This window comes from Scyliorhinus canicula, chromosome 1 (genome assembly GCF_902713615.1).
Source record: "Scyliorhinus canicula chromosome 1, sScyCan1.1, whole genome shotgun sequence".
Classification (NCBI taxonomy): Eukaryota; Metazoa; Chordata; class Chondrichthyes; order Carcharhiniformes; family Scyliorhinidae; genus Scyliorhinus; species Scyliorhinus canicula.
In genome coordinates, this window is record NC_052146.1 from 223,923,252 (window position 1) to 223,949,162 (window position 25,911).

Below are 25,911 nucleotides of genomic sequence, written 5' to 3' on the forward strand. Positions count from 1 at the left end.
TTATATCACTGGACATTAGTGGGCAACCTCTTCAGGAGAAAAGTCAATTCATGTGCCAGCTGCTTCGAAGATGAGATCATAAACAAGTACGCTGCAGACATTTTGTATGGGGATTGTGATAAAGCAGCCTACAGGAAAATGCTGATGAACACTCACACCAATGTGCTTGGTGGTGAATACTCACACCAATGTGCTTGGTGGTGAATACTCACACCAATGTGCTTGGTGGTGAATACTCACACCAATGTGCTTGGTGGTGAATACACACACCAATGTGCTTGGTGGTGAACACTCACGCCAATGTGCTTGGTGGTGAACACTCACGCCAATGTGCTTGGTGGTGAACACTCACACCAATGTGCTTGGTGGTGAACACTCACACCAATGTGCTTGGTGGTGAACACTCACACCAATGTGCTTGGTGGTGAATACTCACACCAATGTGCTTGGTGGTGAATACACACACCAATGTGCTTGGTGGTCAACACTCACGCCAATGTGCTTGGTGGTGAACACTCACGCCAATGTGCTTGGTGGTGAACACTCACACCAATGTGCTTGGTGGTGAACACTCACGCCAATGTGCTTGGTGGTGAACACTCACGCCAATGTGCTTGGTGGTGAACACTCACGCCAATGTGCTTGGTGGTGAACACTCACGCCAATGTGCTTGGTGGTGAACACTCACGCCAATGTGCTTGGTGGTGAACACTCACGCCAGTGTGCTTGGTGATGAACACTCACGCCAATGTGCTTGGTAGTGAATGCACACACCAATGTGCTTGTTGGTGAACACACACCAATGTTCTTGGTGGTGAACAAATACACCAATGTTCTTGGTGGTCAACACTCACACCAATGTGCTTGATGGTGAACACACACACCAATGTGCTTGGTGGTGAACGCTCACACCAATGTGCTTGATGGTGAACACACACACCAATGTGCTTGGTGGTGAACGCTCACACCAATGTGCTTGATGGTGAACACACACACCAATGTGCTTAGTGATGAACACACACACCAATGTGCGTGGTGATCAACACTCACACCAATGTACTTGGTCTCTGATAAGCCTGCCAGACAACCTTCTGTCACTGTCAAGAATCATGGAGGAGTCCAGCTCCAATGTGGCACAGGACTTCCCTCAAGGCGTGGAACCTACACTTGCCAGTGTGGAAGTGGTGACCAGCTCTCTGATTGCACTTGCAGACCAGCGCAATGATGTGACCGATGGACACCGTCTCAGCCTCTATTGCAGCATAGGCAGAAACCACTCAAAATCTCAATGCTGCAGTGGAAGATCAGATGGTGGTCATGAGATCCATGCCTGTTGCCATACAGACTCACACTGCTCTTATTGTGGCTGTAGATCTATATTCAAAGGTGCACGCTGGCTCTCATAGCAGTCCAGCAATCTGTCCTCCAACCCACACTAGATTTGCTGAGGCATCACCCAGGGAAGTGTCACTGGCTCTATGGAGCACAAACTTCTTGTCCTCTCTCAGGATGACAACTTTCCTGCTCCCACCATTGCCATTCTGTCAGTGCCCTTGCTGTTGCCTCTTGGTCAATCTTGCTGCTGCCCATGCCAAGGTGGTGCAGTCTGAAGCAGGATCCTGAAGACTCCTGTCATTCTGCAAGGCTATTTGCAGTCACCCCAAGTAAAGCTTAGCAGCCTTTCACCAGACCTGCTGCAACAACTGCATAGAACTGCTAAGGAGCACTGGGATAGGTATTGGCACCAGTAAGACAGGCACAAAGGAGAAGTACAAAGAGAATAGTTGTTATCTATTTATCATTGGATATGTTGTTGGATAAAGCTATTGTTGAGAGGTTTTTTATTGGCGGCATTTATTATAGGATCTTGGGCAATAGGAAGGTGTGATGGGATATAATAGATAGATTGAGGTTAGGGTATTGTGAAGCAATGGTGGTGTTGGGATAACAGCTTAAGGGAATTGAATTCTAAGTAACTATTCGTGGACAACCCATTCAAAGAAAATAAATCACCTCCTCCTGCCTTCTCGTCTTGCTCCTTCTCTGTTGGTCTCCGCATGCCTGCTAGAGAGGGCCGCACACTCATAATATCATTGGAAAATATCAAAGGGAATTAATTTTAACTTATATTTAGCGATTGATGTTGCAGCATGTGGTGAATGTATTGCTGTAACAATTCACCATGTGCTTATCTGTATTACGCTGTTGCCCATATGGGCTCCACCTATGGACCATTGTATGGTATTACCTATAATGTAGCATGCTGGGGCCTGTGTGGGCTCCGCCCCTGGCTCCACCCCTTGAGGGGATGTATAAAGAGCAGTCGCCCTGTAGGCGGCTCCCACTAACAGACCAGTCGCAGGCAGGCACTGTTCTAGTTGATTAAAGCCACGGTTTACTTCTACTCCTGGTTTTGTGTGAATTGATGGTCTCATCACAGCAGATGAGGCTTTGTTATGATGAATTTTACTGACAAACAAACTTGCAAAATTGCATCATTGACTCAGTACTACACTGGAGTATCAGGCTAGAATATATATCCATGCCCTGGCATAAGACCATTCAAAAATCTGCTGCTCATGTCTTTACTTGTACCAAGTCCCATTCGCCTATCACCCCTGTGCTAGTTGACCTACATTGGTCGACAGTCAAGCAATATCTCCATTAAAAATTCTCATCCTTGTTTTCAAAATCCCTCCATGACCTCCTCCCTTTCCTATACCTGTAATTTCCTCTAGCCCTTAAACCGGACTACCCTAATATAGCCTTATGCAACGCAATAAGCAGTTTTGATTTATAATGCTCCTGTGAATCGTCTTGGAATGGTTTATTACATTGCGGGAGTTATATGATTATAAGCTGTTGTTGTTGAGGAGCAAGGATCAACAACCTTCTAATTCAAAGATGAGAACAATATCAGCTGAAGAAGGGTAGCACAGTTTTACCGACACATGTCTTGACTGCAACTTGAGAAAAGTATACCATTCTGCACCAGTGTATTCAAATGCTATCCATTCATGATTGAATGATATTTTAATAGCTTTATTTTATGGGGCTGCATCCAATAAGAACTACATTCAGAATGTTCAATCTCATTTTATGTAGGATTCTTAACTTTCATGAGAAAAAAATAGATCACCTACTTCACTGGAACCAGTGCCCAGAGCCCAGACATGTTGCGTTGGATTCTCCGTTGCCCGATGCCAAAATCAGGAACAGCGATTGGAAAGTGAATAGCTCCCAACGTTGAAATCGTGGCAGGCGCCAGTTTGGTGCTGAATCGCGATGGTCTGTCCCCTCCAAATCAGTGTCATTGCGACCCACACCGCGCATTGTTGCAACCGCGTTCGCATCTCATTAGTGGACTCACTCGCGAAGCTCCACTCCCATGGGCCGAGTTTCCGACGGCGTAGGCCACGTTTGGTCTCAACAGTCGTGAGCTTGGCGTGGCGACTGTGGAGAGAGAGAGAGGGGCATACGGACAGTGTCCAGCAGCGCCATACTTTGCCGATAGTCATGCCGCTGGCCAGGGAGTTTCTGTCAGGGCTGGTGGGAGTGGTGGGGGGTGGCTGGGAGGTGGGCTGTGAGGTTGGGGTGGCCGAGTACGCGGTCCAGCATGACCGGCGGCATCTTTCCAGGTGTGATCGGTGCATGTGTGGGGGTGGTATAAATGTACGCACGGCTGCAGCTTGTCAGCCCTGCCCGTGTCCATGGACCCGCCGATTCTTCCATTGTTTTTAGTGTGTTCCACGGCGCCAGTGCTAGACCCTCACCGGTAATGCAATCGGTGCAGGTGTGCTGCCGATTTTCCCATTGTGGAACTCCATGGATCCTCCTTTGGCGTCAGCACTTAGGCTCAGGAATGGAGAATCCAGCCCGTTCTTTTTTAAAACGGTATATCTTATGGGATTGTTGGAAATCCTAGAACCACAGCTTAACAAGTATTTGAATATTAGACAGGCAAAGACTGAACTACAATTCCCAGAGTACACCCTCAGTAATGCTACACCTCAGCAACAACTGACAGGGCTGGGTAGGTAGAAAACAAAACACCAGTTGTAAAGAAGCAGAAAACAGATTAAAGTCACAGCTCTACATGATCAATGGCAAACTGGTTTGTGAATGACGCTCCAAAGCTCATCATATTAGTAAGTCTTATAATTTAACTGTTAATTTGTCAAATTTTCTCTTCGTACAAAGTCAATGTTTTGTTATTCAATGTTTAAACTCAATATTACAATTAAAAAGCTTTAATTGTCGTGCACAACTTTAAACGTTTATTAAATATTTTTCCAGGCCTGTTTAGCAAAATATATATTTTGTAGTGTACAAGAAAACAGAACTAACTGCATTTATTGAGATAGCCAGAAGAATTATTGTAAAATGAAAGATACAGGGTCTACATCATGTTATGCATTAGACACAGTTACTGTTAATTTGTATTAGTTTACTTAGTTTAATTTGAAGCCATTCTTAGCTTCACCACTTTTATAACATTTGAAATGTTATGCATAATTGATTTGAAAGGCTTTTTCATTCTAAACATTTGCTACCCCACAATAAACCATTTGATATGTTATTATTATCTGGTTTGTGAAATAAAAGTGTTTTATGTTCCAGTTGTTGTGGTTGGGAATCAATACTTTCCTTTTTGGCCACACTTTCTTCCTATATGAACAAGAGGAAGCATATATTTATACTCGTGCACTGCTTGGGGTAAGTGCTTTATTATTGTTAATTATACATATTTTTACACCATTAATCTACTCTTGGTAATAAGTTAGAGACATGTGTTTGATTTCTCCTATCAGTCAGCGCTGGCTTGGTCAAGAGCATCTGCGATGTGTCTCAACTTAAACTGTCTCCTGATCCTGCTACCTATCAGTCGGAATCTGATTTCATTTCTGAGAGGATCGTGCAGTGTACCTACTATTTCTTCCAAGGTACTCTAAGGTTTACACTAGTTGGTACATTTATACCACATGCAAGAAAGCTCAGAAAATGTTATGTTAAAATGTTACATTGAGGTTTAGGCTTTCCAGTAATAATAGAAATGTTCAATCCCAACATTACAACACTCAGAGTTTAAGATGGAATTTGTAAGTTAGCAAGAGTTTTTGAGCAATGATAGAAAAAGAAGAACATTGTTGCATTTATATAATGGGCTGGATTGTCCGCTTTGTAATGCTGGAAGCAAGAATTGCAATCGAGTGGAGAATAGTGTGAAATGGAAAAAATCTGTTTTGCGCCCACCGCCAATTCTGACACCATGCTCCGGTTCCCCACTGGCGGAGGAATCGAGGTTTGTATCCTGCACCAACGGATCCACAGGAAACTGTCATTTGCATGGATTTTAATATCATTAGCGGCTTGGATACTTCATGCTCCACCCATCTGTGATATTCCGCCCCTCTTTGGCGGAAGTCTCGTGGACACGAATAGGTGCAAGTATTTTCAAGGGGGGCCTGGGCTCCATGACAGCGGAGGGGGAGCAGGAGATGAAAACAACTCTGAAAAAGCCTGAAAAATTGTCGGGCTTGCTGGGGGTGGCTGCCCGGGCCGGGACAGCTGCTGGGAACAACGGTGTCAAGATCGTGGACTAGGGGTGGCCCCCTTGGGATCGGGGTGGCGTGGCTCAGACTACCATTGCTAAAGACTGTCTTTTAAACACACCCCTTTGGGGCTACTTACATGCTCGTGGCTGCTCACATTGCTGAGTGCTGCCTGTGTCCTTTAAATGCTCAGGGAGCATCTGGGTCCACCCAGTCTGCCCCTCTGGACACCATCATACCCCAGCTGTTTCATCAAAGGGATGGCCATGGCCAAGTTCAATCAGGGACCACCAGGTATTGGCACTCCTCAGGGCACTCCTCAGGCCACCCTGTGGTTATAATGTCCGCTGGGCCAGGAATTTATTTCAATTCTCGCCGGCAAAGTGCTGGGCCATTTGTCTGCCCTGACCCGCTAACCGAATAGCGAACTCAACGGAGTGCAAATCGCATGCTATTCAGTCCTAGTGGACTGACAGTCCAGACTGGCACAGCCAGGGTGCCAGGGCAGCACTGCCAGGGTGCCCAGTGGCAGTGCCAAGGTGCCCGGGTGCCAGGGGGAGTCCCCCGTGCCAAGCTGCCCCGTCCCGGACCTCCTGAAGTCTCTGGTGGCCTGGGAAATCCCTTCAGTTCTATCACAACCGTAGAAACCAGTGCGAAATGACACCCTGGCAAGGTCTCCCAGGCCAAGCCATTAAGCCCCAGGTGCCGCGTGAATCCCACAAACCCATATTTAAATGAGCATATCAGTGAGGGCGAATTCCAAATCACGACATTTTGCGAGACTCCGTTAAATCTGGTGAGGCGTTTCGAACATTGCAAATCGCACGAGAGGCCCCTTGCGAGATTCAACAGCCTTGTCCCAACACCAATTCAGGCACGACGAGGCCATTAAATCATACCCTTACTCTCCCAAACGGAGAATTCTCACCATACCTTTTATGCAATAAAGTAGTTGAATTACTTTGGAAGTGGTGTCAATGTTCTACATAGGGAAAAATTACCCCCATGTTGTTTAGTTGGGGCATTAATAATGGCCAGGACTCCAGGAATGCCCTGCTGCTTTTTTTTGATTAGTGATTATTTACATCTGACTTGATATTTTGGAATTCTCTATCCCAGAGGATTGCGCATGCTCCATATTGACTATATTTAAGGCTGGATAGATAAATGTTTGGTCCCTTAAAAAGTCAAGGGGTTATGGGGAACAGCCAAGAAAACAAAGTTGAACTCCATGGTTAGCCATGATTATACTGTGATGTGGAGATGCCGGCGTTGGACTGGGGTGGGCACAATAAGAAGTCTTGCAACACCAGGTTAAAGCCCAACAGGTTTGTTTCAAGTCAGTAGCTTTCGGAGCACAGCTGAAGAAGGAGCAGTGCTCCGAAAGCCAGTGACTCAAAATAACCCTGTTGGACTTTAACCTGGTGTTGTAAGGCTTCACAATGATTATACTGAATAGGGAAGCAGGCTCAACAGGCCATATGGTCTCCTTCTATCTTTTGTGTTGCCTTGTGTCCTTGTACCTTTAACATTTCATCTAAAAGAACTCTTCCAACACTACAAGATGCCCTCAGTACTAGGCTGATATATCATCTTAGGTTATGTGCTCAAACACCTGGGATAGTGCTTGAATCAATACCCTTCAGCCTTGAGAAACAAGAGCAAGACACGCTGACAGTGATTATACTAGAGTGCTGCAAACCTTTCCAAATGTATTCAATCTTAGATTTTGATAAGCCAAGGGCTGAATTTTATAGGGAACACATTGCTCTGCCTAACCCTGTCAAAAAGTCAGTCACAATATGACTGATATTAAAAAAGGCTGTCCCGCAACGATAACACGCTAGGGACGGCCTTACTGAGATAATTGTGGGAAAGGAAGTCCCTCTCTTGAGAGTTGCCGGCAAGTCCAATTGACGAACAGCAGCCCCAGCAGTGCCTGGTCTCAGTAGTAGCAGTTGGTGAGGCTACAGGCAGTCCCATGGAGAAGATCAATGGTGACCTGACTTAGAGGTTGTGGTAGTCACCACCGTTGTATGTATCACATACGAGATGTAATATGGTAAGGCTCCTATACTACAGGTACGGGGGTAGATCCCTGCCTGCTGGCTCTGCCCAGTAGGCGGAGTATAAATGTGTGTCCTCACCGAGCTGCAGCCATTTCAGCAGCAGCTGAAGGAGGCGACACATCTCTGCTTAATAAAGCCTCGATTACACTCTACTCTCATCTTGTTGTAATTGATAGTGCATCAGAGGTGTGGGGTTTTTGGTTGAGGAGGAATCAGCTCTCTGGGCAGGATGGTGGTCAGGTTATGGAGATAGGGGTGAGTCACAAAGGAGATGTAACATCTTGTGAAGAGGGTACCCCAATGGGCACAGATTGCCCTCTACAAGAGGTACAATCCCCTCCCTTCCTACCGTTATACCTGAGATGGTGCAGGTGGTCTTCCTTTGTTCTGTATTCCCAGCCGTATTATTGTGGTGGTGGTGGGAACATGCTCAGGCTTTCGATAAATTTAAGGGTGGCAGGTGGGCTGATGGGCTTCCCTGCCCAGTGTATTATGGGGAAACCTTCAGTTGGTACTATGGTAACGTGAGACCACAAAAAAAGTAGTCAAATGCGTTGTTTTAAAGAAGGAACTTCTTTCTATAAATAAATAACACAATTTAGCAATAATACGACATTGCCTGCTAAAGACATAGGCCATAAAATTCAGCAACATAGTGGCAGTTTTCTTTGGTGCTATAAGTGTTCTTTTGCCTTCAAATAGCATTTGCAGCACAAGCACACATTTGTGGAACCAGTTACACCAGATGTCAATTTAATTAGGGTATTTACATATATACAGGAAGCATTCACCAGCTGTATGCAGAGTAACACATCCTGATATCAATCAACATATTACACTGATTTGAGGTGATGTGTTGCAGCTGTGGCATGTGTGAGCCGGTGGACCACAGTGTGATCCACGACAACCACCGACACTTTACCTCGACACTTTATTCCAGGAGACAGTCAGATTTCTGAAGCTGGTCACTACTGATTTGGTCCTTAGTCAGGGACAAGTGGGTAGTGACTCCAAGTGAGGTAGGCATTGGGATCAAAAAGGTAGCAAAGGAGGATCCTCAGTCCTTACAATTGTCCAACAGATTTTAGGTTTCTGCAGTTTATGTGGACGAGAGCAGGGACTGCAGGAAAGATGAGAAAACTGACCATGGAACCGTGTGCAGGTGGAGTAATAATCAATTGGGTGGAGTAATAAGGCATATAATTGGAGTAGGGGGCGGTATAGTTATGCATATAGATACGGTTCTCTGCAAAGAAGAGTATGAGTCTCAAAGGCTGTGTTGCGAGACCAGCACCAAGGTTAAGGACATGTCCTTGGGATTGGAGAGGAACTTGGGAGTGGGGAGAGAAGGACCCAGTTATTGTGATCCATGTGGGTACCAATGACATATACACAACTATAGTAGAGGCTTTGCTGAGGGAGTGTGGTCAGCTAAGGGCCAAATTAAAGAGCAGGATCACAAAAGTAATATGGCCGGATACCCTGGGCAGAATTCCCCCCCCCCCCCCCCACGGCAGGTGGGAGAATCGCCGGGGCGCCGCGCGAGTCCCGCCACGCCGCCCTGGCACCCGCACGCAATTCCCCCCCCCCCCAAACCGCCGCGGCGAGATTTACGGCAGGCCGCTGGGAGAATCCGGCCCGGATGGGTCGAGCGGCTTGCCCAATACGACGGGTTCCCGCCAGCGCCGTCCACACCTGGTCGCAGCCGACGGGAACAGCGCGGGAACGCTGGGGGGGCAGCTTGGGAGGGGGGATCCTGCACCTGGGGGGGGGGGGGGGGGGGGGGGCTCAAAAAGGGCCTGGGCCTGCGATCGGTGCCCACCAACCTGCGCATGCGCGGGTGATGTCATTGACGCGGCGCCGGGCCACGTAATTAACACAGCACCGCTTTTACGCGGCGCCAAGGCCCGGCGCGCGTAAATAACGCAGCGCCACTCCTAGCCCCCCGTGGGTGTGAGAATAGGGAGCGAGGAGCGGCCTCCGACACCGAGTGAAACACTCCGGTTTTCACTCCGGCATCAGGACTTAATCTCTCGATGGGAGAATCTCGCCCTCTGTTCCTGAGTCTAGTATTGACTTAGGGCAGGGTTAGTGGACTTCCGCGACAGCAAAACTGGCGCCGCACCTGGACCGACTCAACGACCATTAAGGGGTAGCGCCAGCTTCATGTGGAACACAATCGATTCCAATGATTACCCTTCATCATCCACACCCCCCCCCCCCCCCCCCCCCCCCCCCCCCCCCCCGGCCCTGGCAGGATCGCGGAGGCCCTGAAGAATACCAGGTTAGGCCCGCTAATGATATGCCAACGCCATTTATTATACGTGTGGAGTGGAATGCATTGACGCTGCTGTTGAAACACTGGAAAATTGTGATTTGGTGTGACCCTGGCGCCCACCACGATTTCGGCATCAAAACCGATTCGCCACCTAATCGCATTTCCCTATTCCGGCATCGCCTGATGGAGAATCCCACCCCTGGACTTCTGTGCTGCGTTCCTATCAATGGAAACCTATCAAAGCTGCAGGTTACGACCAAATCTACACTGAATTCCATCTTGGCTATGTTCCAAATGTTTGGCAGTTGCTTCTCTTGGATGATTCTGGTCAGAAAGATAGAGAACCTTTTTGTCACCACGGGGCAAAGGTGCTTATGGAATTCAGTGTAGAGTTGGTCATAACCCGCAGCTTTGCTAATTGGACCTCATCTGTGAGGTTTGGCTGTTTGGCCTGGTTTGAGTTATTTGTCCTTTTGGGGGATCTCCATTCCATAGCAACATTGCGTCTGTGGCTCACTCTGGTGAGAGCTCTGCAACCTTTGGCAAGATGGCTGCTACTCCGAGTGAAGCTGCAGGTTGCTGCCCAGTTGCTAGTTGTTGGATCAGTCTCCAACCTTCCCAGTTGGAGTGAGTGCAGTCCAGGTTGCTGGTGAGCTCATCCCAGCGAGTGCGGCGTGTGTTGTCCAGTTTGTGGTGAGATGATCGGCAATGTCTGGATCACAAGAGTCTGAAAATTCTTTAGAGAAGTTCTTCTAATTCAGTCGCGACAAGTAATGTCTAATTAATGTCAGACATATATTCCACGATATTAATTATTTAATCTATCAAGTATGTTTGCGTACTTTTTTAAGCAGTGTTGCCGAAGCAATATGAGAAGGCAGCTGGATAAAAACGTCAGATTTCATCAGCTGGTCGCCTACATGATAATCCTGCACACAGGTTGGATATTTGCTGATAAATTGCCAAATAATTAAGCTGCAAGTGTGCAAAGTTTGAAATATAATTATTATAATATACATTGTAAAGATTTTCCAGGTTTGATTCCTTTGTTTTCTTAAACTTTCTTCGATAGGTATTTGTCTAATTGCATTTATCTGTATCCTTCTCTCCCCACACTTTCAGAACTTTCCCCTTCACATCGGATTGCTCTATTTATTTCTTGATGCAGTAAATGCAATATGTTTCTGAATCTAGTCAATTATATAAAAATAACAATGGCATTTACTCAGTGGCCCTGTACATGAAGTGATCATGGAGTGGGCAGAGAGGAGAAGGTGTAGCAAGCAACCAGGAAACCTGGAAATACAGAGCACCTGCCAAACTTAGCAGCAGAATGTGATTTCAGCTTTGGTCTCTGTTTTCCAGCTTGTGGCGAATGTATTGTATTAACCATTCACCATGTATTACTCTGTATCACGTTGTTGCCCATGTGGGCTCCACCTATGGACCATTGTACAATATTACATAGGATGTATCATGTTGATGCCCTTGTGGGCTCCGCCTCTAGCTCCGCCCCTTGAGGAGTGGTACAAGGAGCAGCAGCTCTGTAGGTGGCTCTCTCCAGCAGATCAGTCGCAGGCAGGCTCTGTTCTAGTTGATTAAAGCCTACATCTACTCTCTGTTTCGCGTGAATTGATGGTCGCATCAATTTAATCGACTGCAACACCACAATGGAATCTGTCCTCAAACCTGACCGACTGGAACTTGACCCACAGGCCGCGGAGGCCAAAGGGATTTTTTCGCACTGTCTCCGCTGTTTCCAGGCCTACCTCGCCGCCTCCTCCTCGCCTTCCATCTCCGACGATCAGAAGCTGAGCCTTCTCCATGCCTGGGTGAGCCATCGAATCTCTGTGCAACTCGAGGAAGCCTCCACTTACGCAGACGCCCTCGCGATACTGAAGCGCCTATACGTAAGGCCAGTGAACGAGGTGTACATGCGGCATCTCTTCAATACTCGCCGTCAACGCCCCGGAGAATCGCTGGAGGAGTACCTACGCGACCTCAAAGTCATTGCGCGAAGTTGCAACTACCAGGCAGTTACGGCCACTCAACATATGGACCTCGCAGTCCGGGACGCCTACGTGGCTGGGTCCAACTACGTGAGACAGCGCCTACTCGAGAAAGGTGCCCTAGACCTGGAAGAGACGGTAAAGCTAGCCTCCTCCCTAGAAGTAGCGTTCCAAAGACTCAACGCGTTCCCGTCAGATCATGCGACCCCCTCGTGGACCAATGACCAGAGAGTACCCCAGGCCTGTGCCGCGTGGCTGCCTGCCCAACACGGGGGGGGGGGGGGGGGGGCTACCCTGCTATTTCTGCGACCAGCATCACCACCCCTGGCAGAGCTGCCTGCCCAACACGGGGGGCTACCCTACTATTTCTGTGGTCAGAACTAGCACCCCTGGCAGCGCTGCCCATCTCGGAATGCGAATTGTAGCAACTGTGGTAAAAAGGGACATTTCGCTAAAGTTTGCCTGACCAGGTCCAAATCCTCAAAATCACAGGCCCGACTCTCAGACTCACAGGCCCACAGACCCCGCAGTGTGGCTGCGTGCCTGCCAGCTCCACCCCCACCTCCTCCCTGGACGCGTCATCGGCCTCGTGTTGTCCGTGGATGCAGCCATCTTCAAGCTCACACAACATGTGCGACTCGGCCCGCCACGTACGACTCATGGGGGCCGCCATCTTGGACGCCATCTTCCTTGCCGCCCGACACGTGCGACCGATGGGGGTCACCACCTTGGCCGCCATCTGCAGAGCCGCCCGACATGTACGACCGATGGGGGCAGCCAACTTGGGACCACCCCAGCACCTCTGACCACGCCGGCTACCCGCAACTCAGTGCGGTCACCCTTGACCAGTCGCTCCATGATGACCATCCAGGTCAATGGACATGAAATGCCGTGCCTGTTCGACTCCGGGAGCACAGAGAGCTTCATTCATCCAGACATGGTAAGGTGCTGCTCGCTCCCAATCCTCCCTGCACATCAAACTATCTCCCTCGCTTCTGGGTCGCACTCGGTGCAGATCCGGGGGTGCACTACCGCAACCGTTGCAATACAGGGCGCCGAGTACGCCGATTTAAAGTTATATGTACTCTCCGACCTTGCGCTCCTCTCCTGTTGGGACTGGACTTCCAGTGAAAACTCAGGAGCCTAACTCTGAAATTCAAAGGGCCCCTCCCCTCTACCAACCGCAACACATATTTCCTCAACGTCGTTGATGAGTTCTCCCGCTTCCTTTTTGCAATCCCCTGCCCCGACATGACCTGCCACCGTCATTAGGGCCCTGCATAGTATCTTCACCCTGTTTGGTTTCTCCACTTACGTCCACAGTGACCGGGGCTCGTCATTTATGAGCGACGAACTGCGTCAGTACCTGCTCGGTAAGGACATCGCCTCGAGCAGGACTACCAGTTATAACCCCCGGGGAAACAGGCAGGTGGAGAGGGAGAATGCGACGGTTTGGAAGGCCGTCCTCCTGGCCCTGCGGTCTAGGAATTACCCAGTTTCCCACTGGCAGGAGATCCTCCCCGATGCACTCCACTCCATTAGGTCCCTCCTTTGCACGGCCACGAATGAGACCCCTCATGAACACCTGTTTGTTTTCCCCAGTAAATCCACCTCCGGGATCTCCGTCCTGGCAAAAGACACCGGGGTCCGTCCTACTCCGCAAACACGTCAGGAGCCATAAGTCCGACCCCCTGGTCGAGAGGGTCCAGCTCCTTCACACCAACCCCCAGTACGCATACATAGAACACCCCGAAGGCTGACAGGATACGGTCTCCCTCCGGGACCTGGCACCCGCAGGTTCCACTACTTCCGCCACTCCAACCTACCCCCCAACCTACGCCAACCAGCGCCCCTGCCTCTACATGGCACCCACACCTTCTCCTGTCCCCTCTCCCCTCTTCAGCAACCCACAGGAACGAAGCTCCAGAAGACATGCTCCCGGAGTCCACACCTGTGCCCACGCCAGCAACTTCGCCACCCATGCCTGCACGGATGAGTTCGACACCTGGGCCAGCTGCAATACCAGAGCTTCGGCGATCTCAGCACACGATCAGGGTGCTGGGCAGGCTTAAACTGTGAACTCTTCACCAGCGCCGGACTTCAATTTTTGAACGGGGGTGAATGTGGTGAACATATTGTATTAACCATTCACCATGTATTACTCTATATCACGTTGTTGCCCATGTGGGCTCCACCTATGGACCATTGTACGATATTACATAGGATGTATCATGTTGGTGCCCTTGTGGGCTCTGCCCCTGGCTCCGCCCCTTGAAGGGAGGTATACAGTTCAACAGCTTTGTAGGCAGCTCTCTCTAGTAGATCAGTCACAGGTAGGCTCTGTTCTAGTTGATTAAAGCCACAGTTTACATCTAATCTCTGTTTTGCGTGAATTGATAGTCACATCACAGCTACAGTGAGGGAATGGGAAGTCTTGCACACCCTACCACAGCCGGCAAGTAGAGATGAGGGAGACATTAGTTGGGAGCCTTGAAACAATCAGAACAGCTAAAGATATCAAAGAGATTGGAGACACTTTAAGGCAGCCAGAGATACATTGAGGGGGCAATAGATTCATTGAGCTTTGGAGACACATTGTGGGAAGTTGGAAACACTTCAGAGGGAACGAAGACACATCAAGGAAGCTGGAGTAACTTCAGAGAGGACCAAGGGGAGGGAGTCACACCATGGGGTCAGATGCACAGAAGGCAAGTGGTCGCAGACACAGAGTGGGTGGGTGGTGGTGGAAGATATCAGGCCATTGGTGACACATTGGGTGGGTGGCTGATTGCACATTGACAAGGCTGGAAAGGGAGAAGCACGGTGGCGCAGTGGGTTAGCCCTGCAGCCTCACGGCGCTGAGGTCCCAGGTTCGATCCCGGCTCTGGGTCACAGTCCGTGTGGAGTTTGCCTGTTATCCCCCTGTTTGCGTGGGTTTTGCCCCCACAACCCAAAGATGTGCAGGCTCGGTGGATTGGCCACGCTAAATTGCCCCTTAATTGAAAAAAATGAATTGGGTACTCTAAATTTAAAAAAAAGACAAGGCTGGAAAGATAGCAGGGAGTCGGAGATATCGGAAGGGCCAAAGAAACATCAAAGCAAATCTGTTAGTGTCCCCCTGATCAAACCTTGCGAGCAATTGATACAACCGCCACTCCCCAATGCCACAGACACATGCCTGCACTTTGCACACAACCCCACTGTGATGAATATGCCAACATCTTCTTTACTTCTGATATGTGTCTCCAACCCTCCTATATCACCGGCCACCCAATGTGTTTCCAACACATTCCTTCTGTCTTCATCCCCTCTTATGTATCTGACTCCCCACCAGCAACTAAAAAGTGTTTCTTGCCACCTACCCGATGTATCTCAAGACCCCCCTAATATCAGAAACTCATAGAATCACAGAATTGTTACAGTGCAGGAGGCATTTCGGCCGGCATTTACAACAGCTTCCGAATGACCAACGCACTTAGTGCCATACTTGCCCCCACCCAGTAACCCTGCACTTTCTTCTTTTTAGCAAAGTGTCTATTACCCTTTTGAATCCGTCAATTGTACCTGCCTCCACCACACTTTCAAGCAGTGCATTCCGATCCTTAACCATGTGAAAACGTTTTTCATACATACGAACTACAAACTAGGAGCAGGAGTAGACCATGTCCATCGAATCCATATAATCCCTACAATGCAGAAGGAGGGCAATTTGCCCACCGCGTCTGCACCGACCCTCCGAAAGAGCAGGTCCACACCCCCAGCTTATCCCCTTAACCCAACCTGCACACCTCTGGGCATAATGGGGCAATTTGGCATGGTCAATCCACCTAACCCGCACACCTTTGGAGTGTGGGAGAAAACTGAATCACCGGGAGGAAACCCACGCTGACATGGGGAGAATGTACAATCTCCACACAGACAGTCACCCAATGCCGGAATTGAACCCTGGTCCCTGCCTGTGGGGCAGCAGTGCTAACCACTGTGCCACCATCACTTTTGCTTCTTTTACCAATTACTTAAAATATGTGTCTTTTCATTCTCGATCCTTTCACGAGTGGGAACTGCTTCTTCCCATCTACCCTGTCCAGGCTTTTCATGCCATGACACTGATGTTTCTCCTGACTCACAAGCAGTGCTGAGAAGGCATTTATCTGTTGATTCCATTTGTTCTCACTGCTCTTCAGCTGCCAGGTTTCATGTGCTGCAGGGTAAGATTTAGAAATGTTGCAAGTTCAGTTTTTTTTTTCTTCAGTTTCTTCCCTCATCTGAAAGTTCTGATGCATGCTAATATTCTATACGATTACAGACGATACGAAGGTTGGTGGAGTTGTGGAAAGTGAGGAGGGCTGTTGTCGCCTGCAAAGAGACATAGATAGGATGCAGAGCTGGGCTGAGAAGTGGCAGATGGAGTTTAACCATGAAAAGTGTGAGGTTGTCCACTTTGGAAGGACAAATATGAATGCGGAATACAGGGTTAACGGTAGGGTTCTTGGCAATGTAGAGGAGCAGAGAGACCTTGGGGTCTATGTTCATAGATCTTTGAAAGTTGCCACTCAAGTGGATAGAGCTGTGAAGAAGGCCTATGGTGTGCTAGCGTTCATTAGCAGAGGGATTGAATTTAAGAGCCGTGAAGTGATGATGCAGCTGTACAAAACCTTGGTCAGGCCACATTTGGAGTACTGTGTGCAGTTCTGGTCGCCTCATTTTAGGAAGGATGTGGAAGCTTTGGAAAAGGTGCAAAGGAGATTTACCAGGATGTTGCCTGGAATGGAGAGTAGGTCTTATGGGGAAAGGTTGAGGGTGCTAGGCCTTTTCTCATTAGAACGGAGAAGGATGAGGGGTGACTTAATAGAGATTTATAAGATGATCAGGGGAATAGATAGAGTAGACAGTCAGAGACTTTTTCCCCAGGTGGAACAAACCATTACAAGGGGACATAAATTTAAGGTGAATGGTGGAAGATATAGGGAGGATGTCAGAGGTAGGTTCTTTATCCAGAGAGCAGTGGGGGCATGGAATGCACTGCCTGTGGAAGTAGTTGAGTCGGAACCTTAGGGACCTTCAAGCGGCTATTGGATAGGTACATGGATTAGGGTAGAATGATGGAGTGTAGATTAATTTGTTCTTAAGGGCAGCCCGGTAGCATTGTGGGTAGCACAATTGCTTCACAGCTCCAGGGTCCCAGGTTTGATTCCGGCTTGGGTCACTGTCTGTGCAGAGTCTGCACATCCTCCCGTGTGTGCGTGGGTTTCCTCCGGGTGCTCCGGTTTCCTCCCACAGTCGAAAGATGTGCAGGTTAGGTGGATTGGCGATAGTAAATTGCCCGTAGTGTCCAAAATTGCCCTCGGTGTTGGGTGGGGTTACTGGGTTGAGGGGATAGGGTGGAGGTGTTGACCTTGGGTAAGGTGCTCTTTCCAAGAGCCGGCGCAGACATGATGGGCCGAATGGCCTCCTTCTGCACTGTAAATTCTATGATAATCTATGATTAATCTAGGACAAAGGTTCGGCACAACATCGTGGGCCGAAGGGCCTGTTCCGTGCTGTATTTTTTTATGTTCTATGTTCTATGATGCTTCTGCTAAGTGGCTGACTTTTGACTGTGAGCATTGGCAGAATACATTTTTCATGGTAGATATCATACCAAGATACTAGCGTCACCTGATTTCTATCTATGTATTCTCTCCAGTATCAGGGCCAGGCAGATTTTGGCTAAGTGGCTACTGAAAGCAGCCAGAACCATTGCCATTATGGCATTAATTGCTGCCAGAGGAGCCTCCGTGCTGCAAGGATTTGCTGAAAATGGGGGTGCCCCAGGAGTCTGCAGGGAGGCTGTCAAGGTGTACCCTGTGATATCCCATATGGCAAATGACCCCTAGGTGCTGGTAAAATGGCAGTGGAGGTGGGAAACAGCCCTTAATTGGCCACTTAAGTGGCTCAATTGTGCTGCCCATCTGTGAGCCTTCCCACGACTGGTGAGATGGCAAGGCTGTAGGACGGCAATAGGCACGCTATCTGCCATCTTCTCACAGCATTTTGCCAGCCTTCCTGCCTCTCAGCATGCCCCCAATGCCCTCTGTGTGCAAGTCATTGTTAATGTTCATTTTATTAAATAAAACTAACAAAAATGTGGAAAATACAATATATGTTTGTTCACATTTAGTTATCCACGTAATTGCACATCTGTTCAATATTGAGCGATACCACACCAGTTATTCACCTGCTGCCAAAGACTTACTGATCAGACTTTCCAGCATTGGGAAGAACACTACTGAAAGCTACCTCAACCCCATCAGAACATATGATACGGTACGTGGACTTGGATTCTCCACTGATTAAAGTGAGGAATTAAAGTAATGAATCAAAATGTTATCTTCTTTTGTTTAGGATACTGAATTGTTTTTTTTAACTATTTCAATATATCTGTAAATCATCAATTGTTTAGCTTCAGCAAAGAAAAACAAAAGGATGCTACAAAACCTATGTGGCGGAATTGTACATCCTGAGACTAATGCTGGATTCTTCCACCCCGCCCGCCGCAAGAACGCCACAGAAAAGACGCCGGCAATTGAAAAATCCATGGACTTCAGGCAGAATTCTCCGGCCGCTGGGCAAACATGGCCGAAGAATCCTGCCCGAAGAGTTGAGCCCGTGCAGGATTCACGGAGTTCTATGCCAGCAAATCTGGTGCCGGACTTGGACCAATTCAATGACTGTCGAGGGTCTAGCACAGGCGCCACGTGGAACACAATCGATTCCAATGTGAAACGGTGCTGGATTCGCCGGATTTAGAATTGACTCTCAGGAGGCCGACAAGCTGCAGCCGCATATACACACTGCACTCTTTGCACACACCATTCCAACCAACAAGATGGCAGCAAGGAGAGCGGCACCTCAGTTTGTGGACACCAAGCTGGGTGACCCTGTAATCCGGCCGGGAAGGAAGCTGCCAGCCATCACCATTCGCCGTGCCTGGGCACATAGAACATAGAACATAGAACACTACAGCGCAGTACGGGCCCTTCGGCCCTCGATGTTGCGCCGACCTGTGAAACCATCTGAAGCCTATCTGACCTACACTATTCCATTTTCATCCATATGTCTATCCAGTGACCACTTAAATGCCCTTAAAGTTGGCGAGTCTACTACTGTTGCAGGCATGTGGCAGAGGCGGTCAGCGCCGTGAGCAACACCATCTGGACCGGCCAGAAGTGCCGTAAAAAACTGCCCGACCTCCTCAGGTTAGCCGGGGTGAGTCGGCAGCACTGTGCCCCTGGCGCCAGCCCCCGTCCCACGCACCCATAACCCTACCACTCCCACCCTGAGGCTGGTGAAGTCCCACCCTGCACCACACGCTGGCACCCATACCTGGCGCCATGGCCAGGTGCCTTAGCCACAGAAGCCAACATCTACCCACCCTTTGGGCTGCATGCGCCGGACTGTCTAACACTGCGTTTTCTGTTTCCGCCCCCCTCCCCACCCCCAAGGAGAAGGCTGCCCATAACCACCAGGAGCAGGAAAAAACTGAAGGGGGCCCGTCGGACCTGCGTCCCCTCAACATGGCAGAGCAGGAGGCCTGGACGTGGTCGGCGGGCCAAAAGAAACAGCAGTCGCCAGGGTGGAGGTCTATATCGGGCGAAGAAGTGAGACCTGTTGAGTTGTGGTTCCCCATGACACGGGTGACAACACCCACAACATCACCCTCACACCATCCTCACCCTCACACCACCCTCACCCCCACACCACCCTCACCCCCACACCATCCTCACCCCCACACCACCCTCACCCCCACACCATCCTCACCCCCACACCACCCTCACCCCCACACCATCCGCACCCCCACACCACTCTCACACCCACACCACCCTCACCCCCACACCATCCTCATCCCAACACCACCCTCATCCCCACACCATCCTCACCCCACACCACCCCCACACCACCCTCACCCCCACACCATCCTCTTCCCCACACCATCCTCACCCCCACACCATCCTCACCCCACACCACCCCCACACCACCCTCACCCCCACACCATCCTCTTCCCCACACCATCCTCACCCCCACACCATCCTCACCCCACACCACCCCCACACCACCCTCACCCCCACACCATCCTCACCCCCACACCACCCTCACCCCCACACCATCTTCACCCCCACACCACCCTCACCCCCACACCATCCTCACCCCCACACCACCCTCACCCCCACACCACCCTCAACCCCACACCATCCTCATCCCAACACCACCCCCACACCCACACCATCCTCATCCCAACACCACCCTCACCCCCACACCATCCTCACCCCCACACCATCCTCACCCCCACACCACCCTCATCCCTACACCACCACCACCCGTACACCCCCCCTCGCAACTCACCCCCTCCCCAACACAACCCCCTTCCCACCAACTGGTCTAATAATGCATCTTGTTTTCTGTCTTGCAGGAGCTGCTGGTGATGGGGAAGCCCCTTCTGGTGTCCCCGCCCCCGGCCCCAGCTACAGTCACAGCAAGCACCCCAGGTGCCGACCAGCGATGACGACACCAACAAGGACACGAGCCATAGACCCGTGACCCAGGACAACCAAGGTCTCCAACACCTCCACCCTCCCAGAGACATTCACCTCGGTTGGTCACTTTAGTGAAGAGGCTCCTGGGACTCTATCTGTTCCATATGACACACATGCTCCAGTATGCAACACCATCCGTTAGGAACTCCTGAGAGGGTGGACGGTCGGAGGGTGGGTCGACCCCAGGGACTTGCTGCCGTCCAGACGGGTTTTGGGCTTCTGGAACAGACCCAGTCCCATCGATCGTGCAGATGCAGTCACAGAACCAGGGACTGGCCACGGTCACAGCTCCCTGTGTCCTCTCCCACCCACATCAGCCACTGCGCCTGTTTCTCAACTTCTAAAAGCACAAGTGAAACTCGCCATTGGGAATTCCCCAGGCCAGGCTGGAGAATCATGGAGGCCCGGTAGAATACCGGGTCAGACCTGATAATGATATGCTAATGGTGTTTACTGTATGTGTGGCTTGGAACGCATTGGCACTGCTGTCGATGTGGCAGAGAATTGCGTTTTGGTGTAAAATCTGCAGCCACCCCGATTTCGGCATCATAACCGTTTCTCCACCCAATCGCATTTCCTGATTCTGGTGTCGGCTGACGGAGAATCCCGCCAATATTTATGAGGTGGATCCATGGACGCTTCAGTTACGTTTTTTAAAAACTTTACTTCCGAAGTTGCATACAGGAAATGGGATTTTAAATATGCATTTATACATGAGGTATTCATCACGGTTTGCTTCTGAAATAGATAAAAGACTTATTTGTAACAGGTGATTCTGTCCTGATTTATGTGATGTTATCTGTATTTCTAGAACCCAATGAAAGAGCTATTAAATAGCACAGCAGGAGTGACTGGCATCATTATTACTGTGGCTTTCGTTCTGATGGTGACTTCATCTACGCGGGTTATTATGGAGTCATTTTATGAGGTGTTTTGGTGCACTCACCATCTCTTCATTGTATTCTTTATTGGTCTCATCATTCATGGTTCAGGGTAAGCATGTTTTTTGTTTGTTCAGAGTATAACACAACTGCAATATTGAAATACAATATAATAAACCACCAACAACAATACCTGGAATTTAACAGCTTGGGTTGCATATCAGAACTAAAACATATAGAACCAATACTGTCAGTGTTATTTACATGGAAATAAGGTTTTTAAATGTATGTCTTCAACAAAAATTAGCTAACAAAACCATAATGAAAAGAACAACTTACTTTTTCTTCTTTCCGACATATTTTCAATTAAATCTATCTGAATCCTTTCTTGTTCTATCTGGGTAACCCTTCTATTTACACTCGCTTGATTTTGAGCTCTCAACACCTCCTGGCTATGTCACACCTGGACTTTGTGTTTGACAACAAACTCCACTTAATGGTTTGGCCTGTGACATTCATCAAAGCCCTTACTCACTTCATTGTGATACCAGCAAACTTTCAGTTCTTTTTTTACTTTCACTTTCTTCCCAACTTTCACTTTGGGTTGAAAGAGGAATTTGGACTATAGGAGGTTTATCATGCTCTTCTTTTGTCACATTTTCTCCTTCAAGCAAATGATCTGCATGACAATGAGATCTCCCTCCAATCTTCACTAGATATATGAATACACCTAAAATCTTGTTACTGTGCCTCCAATCACATACTTCTCCTTACCGCCGCAGTATCAGTGTATACAAATCCAATTTCACATTCAACAAACAATCTTACACTTAACCTTCCCTGCATTAGTGACAATCATAGTATTCACTTGCCCACAATGCTGAAATAAAAGCCAGCCACTAAACAAACATTTCAATCCAACTTTATAAATCAAGCCATTCAACATTCCACATCAAGTCAACTAATTACCCGTGTGCATTTTCTTTGCGACTTGGCAGTCCTACTGCTCCTGTGAGATGTTACACCAAATTACTAGAGCATGGGTGTCAGAAGGTTGCCAAATTTCAATTGGAGAGACTGGATGGCCTTGCAGCTCCAGCCCTAGATTCCTAGCTTCAGAGTGCACCATCGCACCATGTGCAGCAGCAGTCTAGTTTGGGTGGCTAGATGATAGGCAACAGCAACCAGTGGAGCACCACAGTGGGGGGAGGAATTCTATAATCTTGAAAGAAGACAGCAGGCTCTTGCTCAATGGAGCCATGCTACTGCCCTGCGCAACTTCTTGGCATGGTGGCACAGTGATTAGCATTGAAGCATCATAGCGGCAGGGACTGGGGTTCAATTCCAGCCTTGGGTGACTGTGTGCAGTTTGTATGTTCTTCCCTTGTCTGTTTGGTTTTCCTCCAGGTGCTCCAGTTTCCTCCCAAAGTCCAAAGATGTGCAGGCTAGGTGGATTGGCCGTTCAAAATTACCCCAAAGTGTCCAAAGATTAGGTGGGGTTACAGGATTACAGGGTTAGAGTGGGGAAAGAGCCTAGGTGGGGTGCCCTTTCAGAGGGTCGGTGCAGACTCGATGGGCCAAATGGCCTCCTTCTGACTGTAGTGATTCTATGATTCTATTCTAATCCTAGCAGCATGTAAGAGAACAGAATGTTGGAATGCCAGGAGACCCTGCAAGCTCCTTTGAGTACAGGTATCCTCAGCCATGATGGCAGCAATCTGAGCTTTGATGGCAAACAGAACTTACTGAACTTCAGTCTGCAGAACGCGTGCGGGCTGTGCTTGTGCTGGAATGGAAACCGAGACATTGGTTATCAGATGTTGCATCAGCGTCGGGTCCACCTGTGTGACAATGGAGTTGCCCATCACTTCCATGGAGGAAAGGGTGATCTCCAAACATTGGGCAATGCCCTGTGCCAAGTTGGTGGCATTTCCTCCATTCCCATTGACAGTGACAATAGGCTTTCTGGAAGGTCTACTAATGATTTTCTAGGTTCATACCCGTCAGTCTTTTCCAGGATGCCATCCCACCAGTCTTTATGTGAACCCGTTGGTGACAAAGCCCACTGGTCAGTTGGCACTTGTGTTATTTTTTCCCTCTGCCCCTGCTGCAAGCCAGTTATGCATGGTGTCTCACCACACGCAGATCCTGCCGCTATGCTCTCAATGAATGTTTGTGCAGTGTCACTATTGAGCTGGTTGCTGCAAGTGTGAAAATGAATGAGGATGATTCCTAATCATCAGTCTCTACTTCCACCTCTTGCTCCTGTATTACTATCTGACCAGGTTTCAGTTCTTGTGTAGCTGAAAGGAGAGAGGCACAATATGGTGTTGCAATGAAAGGAGGGGTGAGAATAAAACGTGTATGCTGAGGCCATTTGCATCTTGTAAATCAGAGGATTGTGGGATGAGGCGGAAGTGGAATGTAAGAAGAAAGAATTAGGGAGGAGGATTGTGGTGAATGTTTAACCGTTATAATTCACATTGTACATTACTGTGTCCCTGTGGGCTCCATCTGTGAGCCGTTGCGCGGCTTTGCCCACAGGGGGAGATGAGGAGCATGTACAGGGTTCTGCCCTCGGCTCCACCCCCTTCTGGAAGTATAAGTGCTGCGGTCCTGCAAGTCCGCCTTCAGTTCAGCATAGTCCCAGGCAGGCTCAGTTGTAAGCCGATTAAAGCTTTAAAAACTACTATGGAATCAGCCCTCAAACCTGAGCGACTGGAACTCGATCCACAGGCCGCAGAAGCAAAGGAAATTTTTTTGCATTGGCTTCGGTGCTTCAAGGCCTACCTGGCTGCATCGACTACCTCCTCTGTTACAGAAGAACAGAAATTCAGTCTTCTCGACGCACGGGTGAGCCATTGTATCTCTACTCAACTTGATGTAACTGACTCTTATACTGAGGCCCTCGCGATACTCGTCCGCCTGTACGTGCGGCCCGTGAATTAAATCTACGCGCGACACATCTTTAGAACTCGCCGCCAGCGCTCTGGGGAGTCGCTAGAAGACTATCTGTGCGACCTTAAAGCCCTAGCACCCGAATGTAACTTCCAGGCCGTGAAAGCCTCCCAGCACATGGAACTCGCCGTCCGAGAGGTGTATGTTGCAGGGGTCTGATCCAATTATGTGCGGCAGCAACTTCTCGAGAAAGGGGCCCAGGACCTGGAGGACACGGTAAAACTAGTGACCTCGTTAGAGGTTGCTTTCCAAAGCTTAACTGCGTTCCCAGCCAATCACGCGACCCCATCGTGGACCCCCGAACAGAGACAGCCCCAGACCTGCACCGCGCGGCCACCCACCCACCACGGAGGGCTATCGTACCACTTTTGCGGCCAGCCCCAAAACCCCTGGCAGCATTGCCCGGCCCGCAACACAACCTGCAGCAGCTGCGGGCGGAAAGGGCACTTTGCTAAGGTCTGCCTGGCCAAAGCTAAATACTCGAACCCTAACCCGAACACTCGCTCCTCCGACTCCCAGGCCCGCAGACCCCGCAATGTGGCAGCGTGTCTGCCGACTCGGCCTCCGCACAACATGTGCGACTCACGGGGGCCGCCATCTTGGCAATCCTCCCCCACGGGGCCGGCCATGTGCGATTCATGGGGGCCGCCATCTTGGGCGCCATCTTCCTTGCCGCTCGCCACGTGTGATCAATGGGGGTGGCCATCGTGGACGCCATCTTCCTCGCCGCCCGCCACGTGCGATCAACGGGGCCGCCATCTTGGCCATCACCCGCTACGCCACTCGAAGATTACGACCTCCTTGAACAGTCATCACGGGGCCACTCCAGCACCGCCAACCACGCCACCGACTACCCGCAGCTCAGTGCAGTCACTTTGGATCAGTCACGGCCAAAGCACCTCAAGAGCTCCATGATGTCCGTCCAGATCAACGGATACAAGACACCATGTCTGTTCGACTCCGGGAGCACTGAGAGCTTCATTGACCCAGATCTGGTAAGGCACTGTTCTCTCCTGATATTCCCGACACAGCAAACAATCTCCCTCGCCTCGGGGTCGCACTCAGTTCAGATACAGGGGCGCACTACTGCGACTCTGACAATACAGGGCGCCGACTACACCAATTTCCAATTGTATGTGCTCCCAGACCTCTGCGCCCCCCCTCCTCCTAGGACGGAATTTCCAGTGCAACCTCAGGAGCCTAACACTCAGCTTTGGCGGACCCCTTCCCCCACTCACTATATTTGGTCTAGCAACTCTGAAAATCCACTCCCCTCCACTCTTTGCTAATCTCACCGCCAACTGCAAACCAGTGGCCACTTGCAGCAGGAGGTATAACCTGCAGGACAGAGTGTTTATCAGATCTGAAGTCCGGCGTCTTTTGCATGAAGGAGTCATAGAGGCCAGCAACAGCCCCTGGAGGCTCAGGTGGTGGTCGTCAAAACCGGGGAAAAGCTCCGGATGGTGGTTGATTACAGCCAGACCATTAACCGGCTCACGCACCTCGATGCGTACCCCCTCCCCCCGGATTGCAGACATGGTCAATCAGATCGGCCAGTACCGCATCTTCTCCACGGTGGATCTGAAGTCTG

At 49.6% G+C, this 25,911-nt stretch overlaps 1 protein-coding gene across 1 annotated transcript in view; it reads left to right on the forward strand.

Annotated features, from left to right (window-relative positions):
• The window catches only part of LOC119963802 (NADPH oxidase 3-like), a 121,766-nt gene that overhangs the window by 41,716 nt on the left and 54,139 nt on the right, over window positions 1–25,911 (forward strand). The window contains exons 3-7 of the mRNA XM_038793140.1: window positions 4,621–4,716; window positions 4,812–4,922; window positions 10,751–10,838; window positions 18,069–18,214; window positions 21,293–21,474. Of these exons, the coding sequence (XP_038649068.1) occupies window positions 4,621–4,716; window positions 4,812–4,922; window positions 10,751–10,838; window positions 18,069–18,214; window positions 21,293–21,474 (623 nt within the window). The remainder of the gene's footprint in view (window positions 1–4,620; window positions 4,717–4,811; window positions 4,923–10,750; window positions 10,839–18,068; window positions 18,215–21,292; window positions 21,475–25,911) is intronic.